Source organism: Pristiophorus japonicus, chromosome 8, assembly GCF_044704955.1.
Source record: "Pristiophorus japonicus isolate sPriJap1 chromosome 8, sPriJap1.hap1, whole genome shotgun sequence".
Lineage (NCBI taxonomy): Eukaryota > Metazoa > Chordata > Chondrichthyes > Pristiophoridae > Pristiophorus > Pristiophorus japonicus.
Genome location: NC_091984.1, coordinates 64,379,856 through 64,392,433, shown reverse-complemented (window position 1 = coordinate 64,392,433; position 12,578 = coordinate 64,379,856). Strand labels below are relative to the sequence as shown.

At 41.5% G+C, this 12,578-nt stretch overlaps 1 protein-coding gene across 3 annotated transcripts in view; it reads left to right on the top strand.

Moving 5' to 3' along the window:
• The window catches only part of osbpl9 (oxysterol binding protein-like 9), a 238,513-nt gene that overhangs the window by 56,693 nt on the left and 169,242 nt on the right, over positions 1 to 12,578 (top strand). For all 3 annotated transcript variants that reach the window (XM_070886876.1, XM_070886877.1, XM_070886875.1), the window contains exon 3: positions 5,757 to 5,835. In XM_070886876.1, the coding sequence (XP_070742977.1) occupies positions 5,757 to 5,835 (79 nt within the window). The remainder of the gene's footprint in view (positions 1 to 5,756; positions 5,836 to 12,578) is intronic.

Below are 12,578 nucleotides of genomic sequence, written 5' to 3'. Positions count from 1 at the left end.
TATATTTGCCATTGAAATCTTGTCCCAGAATGTGACCGGTTTCAGTTTAGTCATCTGTCTCGCCTGGTGTTCAAGCAGTGTTGCTCTCATCCTTGTCTGAAGGACCATGAGCAGCTACAAAATTACCTGCTACAACTTCTTTTTGGTTAAGGGCAATGATTTGTTTTGACACTTCTAAAGATGAGGAAGATAATGAGGATATAGATGAGTAGTTTTCTTTGAGGCTCGTTCAGGGCCCTTATGGCAGACTGACCAAGGCATCCTTCAGTAAAGCTTATTTTTTGAGTTTAACACCAAGACTGCTTTCCAGTTAAATGTGGTGATGCAAAGATACCATGGTCGATCTCAGTTTTGTATTAATTCATTCTTGGGATATGGGAGCTGTTAGCAAGGTCAGCATTTATTGCCCATCCCGAGTTTTCTTGAGAAAGTGCTGGTGAGCTGCTGCCTTGAATTGTTGCAGTCTGCGTGGTGAAGGTACTCCCACAGTGCTGTTTGGTAGGGAGTTCCAGGATTTTGACCCAGTGATGATGAAGGCATGGCAATGAAGGAACAGTGATATATGTCCCAAGTCAGGATAGTGTGTGACTTGAAGGGGAACCTGGAGGTGCTGCTCCCATGTGACAGCTTTGTCTTGGGATGGTGTTGAGCTTCTTGAGAGTTGTTGCAGATGCACTTATCCAGGCAAGTTGTTGTAGCAGTTCCATCTGCAAACTCCTTTTATGTGCAGTCTGCAGCAACGTTATCTGGGAAGTTTGCTCCAGCGAGTAGAGTACAACCAGATGAGATTGCCTCCATATTTAATTTCTGATTAGGTGCTAATGAATCAACGTCCTGCTGACTTGCCGGTGACAGTCCAGTTCCAGACTAAGTGCAGCAAGCACTCTGCAGAAAGGAGTGATTTGGGGCACTAGATTATATTGTAAAGGATTGTACAGATGCAATTGGACTCTTACCAGACATCCTGGGTGAAAAATAAAAACTGAAAACCCTTGAAATACACACCATGCCTAATAACATCTGAAAAGAGATGAAATGTTTCATGAAGAGACCCTTTGTTCTGACACAGGATCTGTAACTGAAGCATTAACATTTTTTTTCTTTTATCAGATGCGAATGGACCTGCTGTGTATCTCGACCATTTTTTTTTAGTTTTTATTTCAGATTTTCAACTTTTTCCCTTTATATTTCAACTCTTGCCCAAATTTGTGTAGAAGCCGCCAGGATATTTGTTCAATTCTAGACTTCAGGACAGTAAATTCATATACATTTTTTTTATGCAGTCGTGGATCTCCCTTGACATTACTCATGGGAAATCAGAGCATACAGGTTACTTACCTGTGTTGCTTTTGTGTTAATTCTTCAATGTGGGCCTAGCTTGATCTCTGGTTCACTGTGTCTTTCTGTCCTGTTCTGCTTCTTGCTGTCTATTGTTTGCTTGGTCTATTTGTCTGCCCTTGCGTGTTTGTGTCATTTTCTTCTTTTGTCTATTTTATCTTTTAAATTGGATCTGGTAGATGGTGTGACGGGGAAGGGATCTGCTGAGGTGAACAGGTCGCACTTTCTCGTTGTACCGCAAGCAATGTGAAGTGGTGGAGCTCAAATTAATTATCTTGCCCATGTCTGCTTCCAAAGCCCATAACTCTTACTCTCTCCTGCTGTTCCCTCCCCTCTATTGCTTACTTCTAACATTGCTCCTCCTAACCCCTATTTTGCGTCACCCTAATATCTCCATCAGCCCTGCAATGTTCCCCTCTGCCCCAACATCCTTTCCCTCTGACTACCTAACATATCATCCACACCTATGGTGCCTCCTCTTCCCCATTGCTTGTTCCCTCAACATTATGCCACTTCCTAATATTCAGCTTTGTCCCTACACCCATCAGTGTTCCCCTCACGCCTCGCATGAAAAAATATTGGCAAGTAAAATCAAGGGAAACCCAATAATGCTTTCTAATTACTTAAAGAGCAAGAGGATAACGAAGTAAAGAGTAGGGCCTATTAGAGACCAAAAATGTAACTGGTGTGTGGAGGCGGAAGACGTGGGTATGGTTCTGAATGAATACTTTGTGTCTGTCTTCACAGAAGAGAGGGACAGTGCAGACATTGTAGTTAAGGAGGAGGAGTGTGAAATATTGGATGGGATAAACCTAGTGAAAGACGAAGTATTAAGTGGTTTAGCACCTTTTAAAGTAGATAAATCGCTAGGCTGGAATGAAATGTATCCCAGCCTGTTAAGAGAGGGAAGGGAGGAAATAGCAGAGGCTCTGACCATCATTTTCCCATCCTCTCTGGATGCAGGTGTGGTACTGGAGGACAGCTAACGTACCGTTGTTTAAAAAGGGAGAAAGGGCTGGACCACTAGACCGAGTAATTACAGGCCAGTCAGCCTACCCTCGGTGGTGGGCAAATTATTGGAAAAAAAATTCTGAGGGGCACTATTAATTGTCATTTAGAAAGGCATGGATTGATCAAGGATGGCCAGCATGGATTTGTTAAGAGAAGGTCATACCTGAACTTGATTGAATTTTTTGAGGCGGTAACAAGGAGGGTCGATGAGGTTAGCACATTTGATGAAGTTGGATTTTAGCAAGGCTCTTGACAAGGTCCCACATGGCAGACTAATCAGAAAAGTAAAAGCCCATGGGATCCAAAGGAAAGTGACAAGTTGGATCCAAAATTGACTCAGTGGCAGGAAGCAAAGGGTAATGGTCGATGGATATTTTTGTGATTGGAAGTCTGTTTCCAGTGGGATTCCACAGGTCTCAGTACTAGGTCTCTTGCTTTCCGTGCTATATGTGGGTAGAATGGAAGGGGAAAGCAGGAGGCCAGAGTTACAGAAAATAAAGCTTAGCATGGGGGTGAGGGGCTTTTATGCCTGGAGAAGGTGACAGAGATAGAAATGAGCAAGGCCATGGAGGTTTTTGCAAGAGATTGGGAGCCAATGTAGGACAGTAGTGATGGGTGAGCAGGACTTGATGTGGGATAACATACAGGCGACAGCCTTCTGGATGAGCTGAAGTTTATGGAGGGAGGAGGTTGGGAGCTTGACCAGATGAGTATTGGAATAGTCTAGTCTGGGGTAACAAAGGCAAGGATGACAACACAGGTAGGTTGAGAGATGCAATGGGGAGTTAGAGCCGAGAGTTGTCAGCATACATGTGGAGTGTTCATACCACATAGATGACCATTTTCAAGAAGAAAAGGCCCAGTCACCTCTGTCTGACCTTCAATGACACCACCATTGCCAAGTACTCCAACAACATATCCTGGGGGTCACTATTGACTAGAATGGTAACTAGACTAACCATTTAAAAAAAATTAATTCACGGGATGTGGGCATCGCTGGCAATGCCAGCATTTATTGCCCATTCCTAATTGCCCTTGAGAAGGCGGTGGTGAGCCATCTTCTTTAACCGCAGCAGTTTCAGCCATTTCAATAGTGTGGATGCAAGAGCAGGGCAGAGCTTAGGTACTCTACGACAATTGGCTCGCCTCCCAAGCCCTCCATTTCTGTTCACTCTGTCAGAAGTGGGATGGAATATTCGCCACACACCTACCTAGATGGGTGCAGCTACAAGAACACTTGAAGTTCAACGCTATTCAGAACAAAGCAATCCGCTTGATTGGGGCACCTGACACTGATCTCAGAATCCTTCCCTCCACCACTGGCACTTTGTGGCTACAGTATGTATAGAATCATAGAATTTTACAGCACGGAAGGAGGTCATTTCGGTCCATCGTGTCCGTGCTGGCCGACAAAGAGCTATCCAGCCTAATCCCACTTTCCAGCTCTTGGTCCGTAGCCCTGTAGGTTACGGCACTTCAAGTGCACATCCAAGTATCTTTTACACCCTTTCAGGCAGTGAGTTCCAGACCCCCACCACTCTCCAGGTGAAGAAATTTCCTCTCAAATCCCCTCTAAACCACCTCCCAATTACTTTAAATCTATGCCCCCTAAAGATTGTACTACAGCAACTCGCCAAGTTTATTTGAACATTACCTCCCAAATCTGTGATCTTTGCTATTGAGAACAATAGAAGGACATCATGGGATCGCCATTACACAGACTCCCTCCAACTTGCACACCATACTACCTTGGACACACATCGCCATTTCTTCATTGTCGCTGGGTCATTATCGTGGAATTCCCTACCTAACCTCATCATGGGATGACCACCCGTGCAAGGACTACAGCAGTTCAAGGAGAAGATCCACCACCACCTTCTCATAGCAACTATGGATGAGCATTAAGTGTGACCTTGCCTGTATCACTCACATCCCGAGAACAAATATTTTTTAAAGCAGCTTCCAGGCGAGGATTCTGAAATGTTTTAGCTTGTTTCTGTGTAACATAGTGTTATGGATGAGGGGATGGCCAATATTTGGGGTGCAGTCTACAGAACCAATTCTACGAGCACACTACTGGCAGGCGTGGTTCCCCGCTAGGTGCATGGACACTGAGGATCAATCTTTATATGTTTATTGATCGAGAGTCCCCAAATCTTGACCTTGCACATATGGCGCAGCACTGCCCTAGATGTGTGAAGGAAGAAGAGTACAACAGTGGCTTCAGTTCAAAAGTGCTTTCCCAGCTTGATTTCTTCAACGCATCCTTCCATTGCCTCTCAAACTGTACCATACATAAACTCCAACTCATCCACCCCTCTGTCATTCCAGTCCTTCCCACCACCAACCTCCCGCCCCCTGCACAATAAACACCTCAGGATGCTTTTCGGGAAAGTTGCAGCAAAAGCGGAGTTTGTTAATTAATTACACTGTAATTGAAAGATTTGCTGATATTTTGGAGAAAAACAACCTTAATGTCAGCAAAAAACTGCAGATGCTGAAAATATGAAACAAAAGCTGAAAATGCTGGTTGCACAGGTCAGACAGCAGGTGTGGAGAAAACATTTTAGGCACGGGCCCTTCAAAATTCCCCCGTTAACCCAAAATGTTAACTTATCTCCAAACATGGTGACTGATCTGCTGTGTTTGCTGCTTTCAATAATATAACATTTATTTAACATTAAATGTTAACTTATAATTTCTGTGATGTATGTATTTTATCACTGCAGTAAAGGTGGAATTTAATGATATCTCCTTATGATAGACTGGCTTAAGCCATTTAAAAAAAAATCAGACTTGACCAATGGAAACTGCTATTTAGCATCAAACACAAATCAGCAGATCAGAATTTCTGAAGCTGCATATTGTATCCAGACTGATCACAATTGGATCTCTGCTAAGAGCACATTGAAAATGTAAAAGAAAGAGATTTATTAATACAGTGTAGATTTCTGCCTTTGTTGAGGACATTTTCAGTTTGATTCTTTTTATAGTATTTGAATGCAAAAATATTTATACATAACTGCAACAATAATGATCAACTTGATGACTGCCTATCTTTTCTTTAGAGTTAATGTTTGAAAGACATTGATCATTCTCTTGTGCACTGGTTAGAAATGTTTGTGAAACCTGCAATGGACATGCTACTGCTGAATTATTTTAGCTTCACTGATGAATTATTTATTTTACACATTTTCCATCTATAAAAAGAACTGCAAGCATGTTAAGACATTTTTGCGCTTTGAATTTTCAATGAAATCTCTCAGGAAGGGCTGCTGCACGTGAATCTGATGTTCTGCAGTGTTTGGTATCTCCCTCTACCTTTGCAGGCTGTGAACATTCCAGTGCAGTAGGCTGATGATGTCACTGCTTGCTTCACCAGGCTTTTTGGTCTCTTTGTTTCACAGGGAGCCGTGATTGGTATAGACGATGAGGATGACAGCACCTTCACAGTCACAGTGGATCAGAAGACATTCCATTTTCAAGGTGAGAACCAGAGAGATTCGGACTTCCATTTGAAAGACAGAAAGCACTCTGTAGAGATATTGGACGACAACTGATGCTTGGAATTTTGTGTGTGAAAAGGAATTTTGACAGTATTTGTGAAACACACATCAGACTGTGTTGAAAATTCTGGATCTTAATGATCTGCAGGTTAGAACAGTGGGTGTTTGGCTGCATTGGATTAAAAACATGTTAGACAAGGAATCGTTTTCACCGGGATTTGGATAATACATAAAAATGAAGGTTAAGTTATCAAGGGAAAAACAGTGTTCGTATCTGTTTGCATTAGTCTGAACTGCTGGGTGTTCTTTTAACTGCTGCTCTGCTGTGTGAGGACTGTGGCAGCCTGGGCAGGACAGCGACTGAGCCGAGCAGGGTTGTGTCTCTACTTAGGACTGCAGATGTGCATTAACAGGAAAGCTGAAAGCAGCATTTGGCTTTACGGTGGAGGCTTATGTCCTACAAACCTACAATTTCTTCCATCTGCATTATTTGTGTTCTCTATCCTTCATTTCTGTGTCATCATTGCTTTTTCTTACTGATTGTAATAGTAATTTGACCGGCTGTTGCCATGTTTCGCCACTGTATGCTGTGGTTCTCCGGTAGGAAGGGTAAGGCATCATCATTCCAATTTTCTGTTTTCACTTGTGATTGTGAAACATCATTTAACATTTCCATTGAGAATACCAGGACATTTTGGACTCCAGGAATGAGGAAAGGGAAGGTGTTGGAGGGAAAAATTGTTAGGTTGAGATTAGTTTATGTAATTTAGAAAACTGCAGTGAATATGTATTGCTTCCTGGTAAGTAAATAATTGGTTATCTGTCAGTTTTGCTTTTTAGATGTAACCTGTACTTTTTTCATTTGCCTTAGGAAATTTAAACATTTAATGTTCAACATTACAGATATTATTATACTGATTGTGGAGTTAAAATTATTTATTCAGATGTACAGTATACATGTTCTAAGATTCGAGTGAAAAAAAATCGAATGACTGCTAATTTGGTTCCTGGGGAAAATTATGCATACCTGCCTGTAGAATGACGCAAGTTAGCATCTGAACATCTTTCATTACAATCTACATAACATTTGTTGTTCAGACACTAATATTAGAGTGGGTACATTAGTATTTTGGAGGTAACATATTATATTTATATTGAAAGCTACAATGTTTAATGTGCACTGCTATGAAAAGGACCCGTGAAAGTCAGAGCTACAGCAGGAATTGGTTTGGTGTTTTGATTACCAAGGAAGCACTTAGTAGAACTCGATTCTTAACTAGTGCTCTTCTGCTGTACTGAGTACAGATCTCTAGGGTGCAAGGTCAAATAGATAAATAATGTCATCCCTTTTCAGTATTGCAATGGTTCAAATAATGTGTAATTATACTTCGGAAATGTGATTTTAATTCGAAAAATTGGAAACTGGAAAAAACACAAACAACCATATGATATTCAAAAATGTCTTTTATATTAAAATCTTACATTAATACAGAAACTACCTTATTCTAAGAACTTTAACAAGAATGAAAAGGAGGCATTGGAGAAGATGCTAAAAAGATTCATAAGGATGATACCAGAACTGAGAGGTGTTAACCATCAAAAAGATTGAACGGGTTGGGGCTCTGTTTTAATCTAGAAAAAAAAAGGCTAATAGGTGACCTGATTGAGGTTTGAAGAAAATGTTTCTATTTGTGGGGATGACCAAAACTAGAGGTCATAAATATAAGATGGTCACTAATAAATCCAATAGGGAATTCAGGAGAAACTATTTTACCCAAAGACTGGTAATAATGTGGAATGCACTACCACAAGTAGTTGAGGCAAATAGCATAGATGCATTTAAGGGGAAGCTAGATAAACACATGAGGGAGAAAGGAATAGCAGGGTATGCTAATTGGGTTAGATGAAGAGGGATGGGAGGAGGATTGCGTGGAACATAAATGCCAGCATAGATCAGTTGGGTCAAATGGCCTGTTTCTATGCTGTAGACTCGATGTAATATTTGACCCTGGGTGGAAAGTATTGCAGTGTAAGTGCTGTATCACCGTCAGAGAATGTGTAAATCTGCATTTAGCATTTTGAATTCTAGATGAGGACTGATGCATCATTCCAGAAGAACAAGAGATCCATCTCATCTCTGAAACATTTCATTTAAATTTCTCCTATTGACAGTAACTGACATTACTCACCTAGTTATTGCTGATTTCTGTTTTGGGATAACTTTCCTTTTTTCACTGCTTCTGTCAGCCTATATGCATGCACACTCCTGAATAATACTACAACATTTTAACATGGTGTTTGGTTCAATTCAAGTCAGTTTGTAATTTATTTTTTAGTTATTTTTGTTCCCCATACTAGATCCAACATCTGTGACTGAACGCAGCAGGTTGACCACTAATTTGTTCTGTAACCTGATGCTGGGAGGTACATCAAAGCAGGCTGGGTGAAAACCATTTTAATAAATCTATCACTAGGCTATGAAAGTGCCTAAATTGAATTCATGTTGGCAAATCATGGGCATAAACACAATCACCATCACGAAGGAGGTGGTACTCAGTAAGATAATGGGACTAAAGGCGGATAAATCCCCTGGACCTGATGGCTTGCATCCTAGGGTCTTAAGAGAAGTAGTGGCAGGGATAGTGGATGCATTGGTTGTAATTTACCAAAATTCCCTCGATTCTGGGGAGGTTCCAGCAGATTGGAAAACTGCAAATGTAACGCCCCTATTTAAAAAAGGAGGCAGACAAAAAGCAGGAAACTATAGACCAGTTAGCCTAACATCTGTGGTTGGGAAAATGTTGGAGTCCATTATTAAAAAAGTAGTAGCAGGACATTTGGAAAAGCAAAATTCGGTCAGGCAGAGTCAACATGGATTTATGAAGGGGAAGTCATGTTTGACAAATTTGCTGGAATTCTTTGAGGATGTAACAAACAGGGTGGATGAAGGGGAACCAGTGGATGTGGTGTATTTGGACTTCCCGAAGACATTTGACAAGGTGTCACATAAAAGGTTACTGCATAAGATAAAAGTTCACGGGGTTGGGGGTAATATATTAGCATGGATAAAGGATTGGCTAACTAACAGAAAACAGAGAGTTGGGATAAATGGTTCATTCTTGGGTTGGCAATCAGTAACTAGTGGGGTGCCGCAGAGATCAGTGCTGGGACCCCAACTATTTATAAAATATATTAACGACTTGGAAGAAGAGACCGAGTGTAACGTAGCCAAGTTTGCTGATCATACAAAGATGGGAGGAAAAACAATGTGTGAGGAGGACACAAAAAATTTGCAAAAGGACATAGACAGGCTAAGTGAGTGTGCACAATACTTGGAAAGTGTGAGGTCATGCACCTTTGGCAGAAAAAAAATCAAAAAGCAAGTTATTATTTAAATGGAGAAAAATTGCAAAGTACAGTGGGACCTGGGAGTACTTGTGCATGAAACATCAAAGGATAGTATGTAGGTACAGCAAGTGATCAGGAAGGCCAATGGAATCTTGGCCTTTATTGCAAAGGGGATGGAGTATAAAAGCAGGGAAGTCTTGTTACAGTTATACAGGGCCTTGGTGAGGCCTCACCTGGAATATTGTGTTCAGTTTTGCTCTCCTAATCTGAGGAAGGATGTTCTTGCTATTGAGGGAGTGCAGCGAAAGTTCACCAGACTGATTCACGGGATGGCAGGACTGACATATGAAGAGAGACTGGCTCGACTGGGCCTGTATTCACTGGAGTTTAGAAAGATGAGAGGGGATCTCATAAAAACATAAAATTCTGACGGGACTGGACAGGTTAAATGCAGGAAGAATGTTCCCGATGTTGGGGAAGTCCAGAACCAGGGGACAGTGTAAGGATAAGGGGTAAACCATTTAGGACTGAGATGAGGAGAAACTTCTTCACGGAGTTGTTAACCTGTGGAATTCTCTACCACAGAGTTGTTGATGCCATTCATTGGATATATTCAAGAGTGAGTTACATATAGCCCTTAAGGCTAAAGGGATCAAGGGGTATGGAAAGAAAGCAGGAAAGGGGTACTGAGGTGAATGATCAGCCATGATCTTATTGAATGGTGGTGCAGGCTCGAAGGGCCGAATGGCCTACTTCTGCACCTATTTTCTATGTTTCTATGTACAGTTTTGGTTTCCATATTTACGAAAGGATATTCTTGCTTTGGAGGCAGTTCAGAGAAGGTTCACTAGGTTGATTCCGGAGATAAGGGGTTTGGCTTATGAGGAAGGTTGGGCCTCTACTCATTGGAATTCAGAAGAATGACAGGTGATCTTCTCGCACCGTATAAGATTATGAGGAGGCTTGACAAGGTGGATGCAGAGAGGATGTTTCCACTGATAGGGGAAACTAGAACTTGGGGGCATAATCTTAGAATAAGGGGCCGCCCATTTAAAACTGAGATGAGGAGGAATTTCTTCTCTGAAGGTTGTAATGGGGAGCGGGCAGGGAAGTGGACCTGACTCCATGATCGGATCAGCCATGATCGTATTAAATCATATGACCTCCTGCTGCTCCTATTTCTTATGTTCTTATGTAAACCTGCACTTATGTGATTTTGTAACCTGGTGTATTGGTGCGTCAGTCTACTGTTTCACTGAATTGTCTATTGTTTGACTTATTTTTCCCAAAGTTATAGGCAAACATCGATCAGGTATAAATTGAGGATACTTCTGCTCCAATGTTCCAACAAACAACAACAATTTGCAATTATATTGTGTCATTAATATAGAAAAATGTGTCAAGAGTCAGTGTCCTGACAAGAGTGGCGATAGGTAGACAATGCCAGGAGCTTGCAGAGATGCATGATGGCAACGGTTTCTGGTTAATACCGCAATGCTGTTTTCGATAACAGGTTATTCAGAGTGCTTGTCAACCATCTTGAAATTAGCCTCACTAGAGATTCAGTTCAGTGTGCAGTGATGCACCCTCTAATTGAATAGAATCATAATTCATATGTTGGTCAGTAAATGCACCGTATCTAGACAAGTAGGTCTCCAATTAGTTCAGAAAAACATAAGAAATAGGAGGAGGAGTAGACCATTTGGCCCCTCGGGTCTGCTTCACCATTCAATAAGATCATGGCTGATCTGATCATGGACTCAACTGCACTTCCCTGCCTGCTTCCCATAACCCTTTACTCCCTTATCGCTCAAAAATCTATCTATCTCCGCCTTAAATCTATTCAATGACCCAGCCTCCACAGCTCTCTGGGGCAGAGAATTCCACAGATTACAACCCTCAGAGCAAAGCAATTCCTCCTCATCTCAGTTTTAAATGGGTGATGCCTTATTCTGAAATTATGCCCCCTTGTTCTAGATTCCCCCATGAGTGAAAACATTCCTCTCTGCAGGATCTGATGTGGTTTCTTGTAGCGGAGCTTAGCTGACGGTAGTGATTGGGTGCTATAATTGGCATTGGGTAAGGGAAGGGAAAATCTGCATTGTTAACTTGTCTTTGGATGAAGACAAGATCAGACTTGACTGTGATACCTCCCACAACTGAATTGCCTGTCATTACTCGCTATCTGGGTTTGCACATGAAGAATGTGGAACAAGAGAAAGAGAGGAAATTGAGTAGAGGATGTCTAAAAGAAGGGAATCTCACTAATTTTCTCTGCTGGTTTTCTCTCTTCTCTGGAATACGGTGAATCCTCACTGGTGCTGTTCTATAGACAGCGGCCCAATCCTGCCTCACTTGATGTCCATAGAATGCTAGTTTCCAGTATAGATGACTGGATAGCAATCAGGACTGAGAAACCAAACCATCCCACCAAGTACTGTCACTTTTCAGGTGTTTCATTTTCAGATGGAGCTGTCCAGGATTACAGTAAAATTGGAAGACCCAATTTTCAATGGTAAACTTAGGTTACAACTCCGAGCTTAACATAAAAGTGGCTCTCTTTCAATATCATTCATGGCATTGTTCAGCATATTTCACAGTACCTACCTGTTTAGGATTACAGCTTTCCTTCTGTTAAAATAAATTGGGGAAAGGGGTTTTGGATCAAATCTTGCTGGAGAAATAAGTGTTTTAATGATGCATAAAGTTATTAATGCGGAAATTGGCCAGCAAATTCAGGGGATAAGAACATAAGAATTGGGAGCAGGAGTAGGCCACACTGCCCCTCAAGCCTGCTCTGCCATTCAATAAGATCATGGCTGATCGTCCACATTAACTCCACTTTCCTGCCCTATCCCCATATCCCTTAATTCCTCTGGTGTCCAAAAATCTATGTCTCAGCCTTGAATATACTCAACAACAGAGCATCCACAGCACTTTGGGGCAGATAATTCCAAAGATTCACAACCCTGTGCTGGAGTGATAGGCCGTAAGTTACGAATTTCCAGAACTTGCTGGTTGATTTAAATCACCCGGCCGCTTGCTTTGCACAAATGGCATCTTGCCCTTGGCTTGCCTGTTATTTTTAAGAACTTGCTGGATTTGAATATTATTTGCCAATGAAACTCGTCGCGGTAAGTTAGGCCTGGTAATTAACAACAACAACCACATCAACAACTTGTATTTATATAGCACCTTTAACGTAGTAAAAAACCCAAGGCGCTTCATAGGAGTGAGTAATTAAGAGCATCAGTACCCTTTTAACGACGTGATAATTGTTAATGCAAGGCCAATCAACCCATCTGTCCCAGAAAGGGAACAATTTAAACAGTTCGGTTTCATTCCCAAAAGTAGTAAATTCTTAGATTTTTAAAA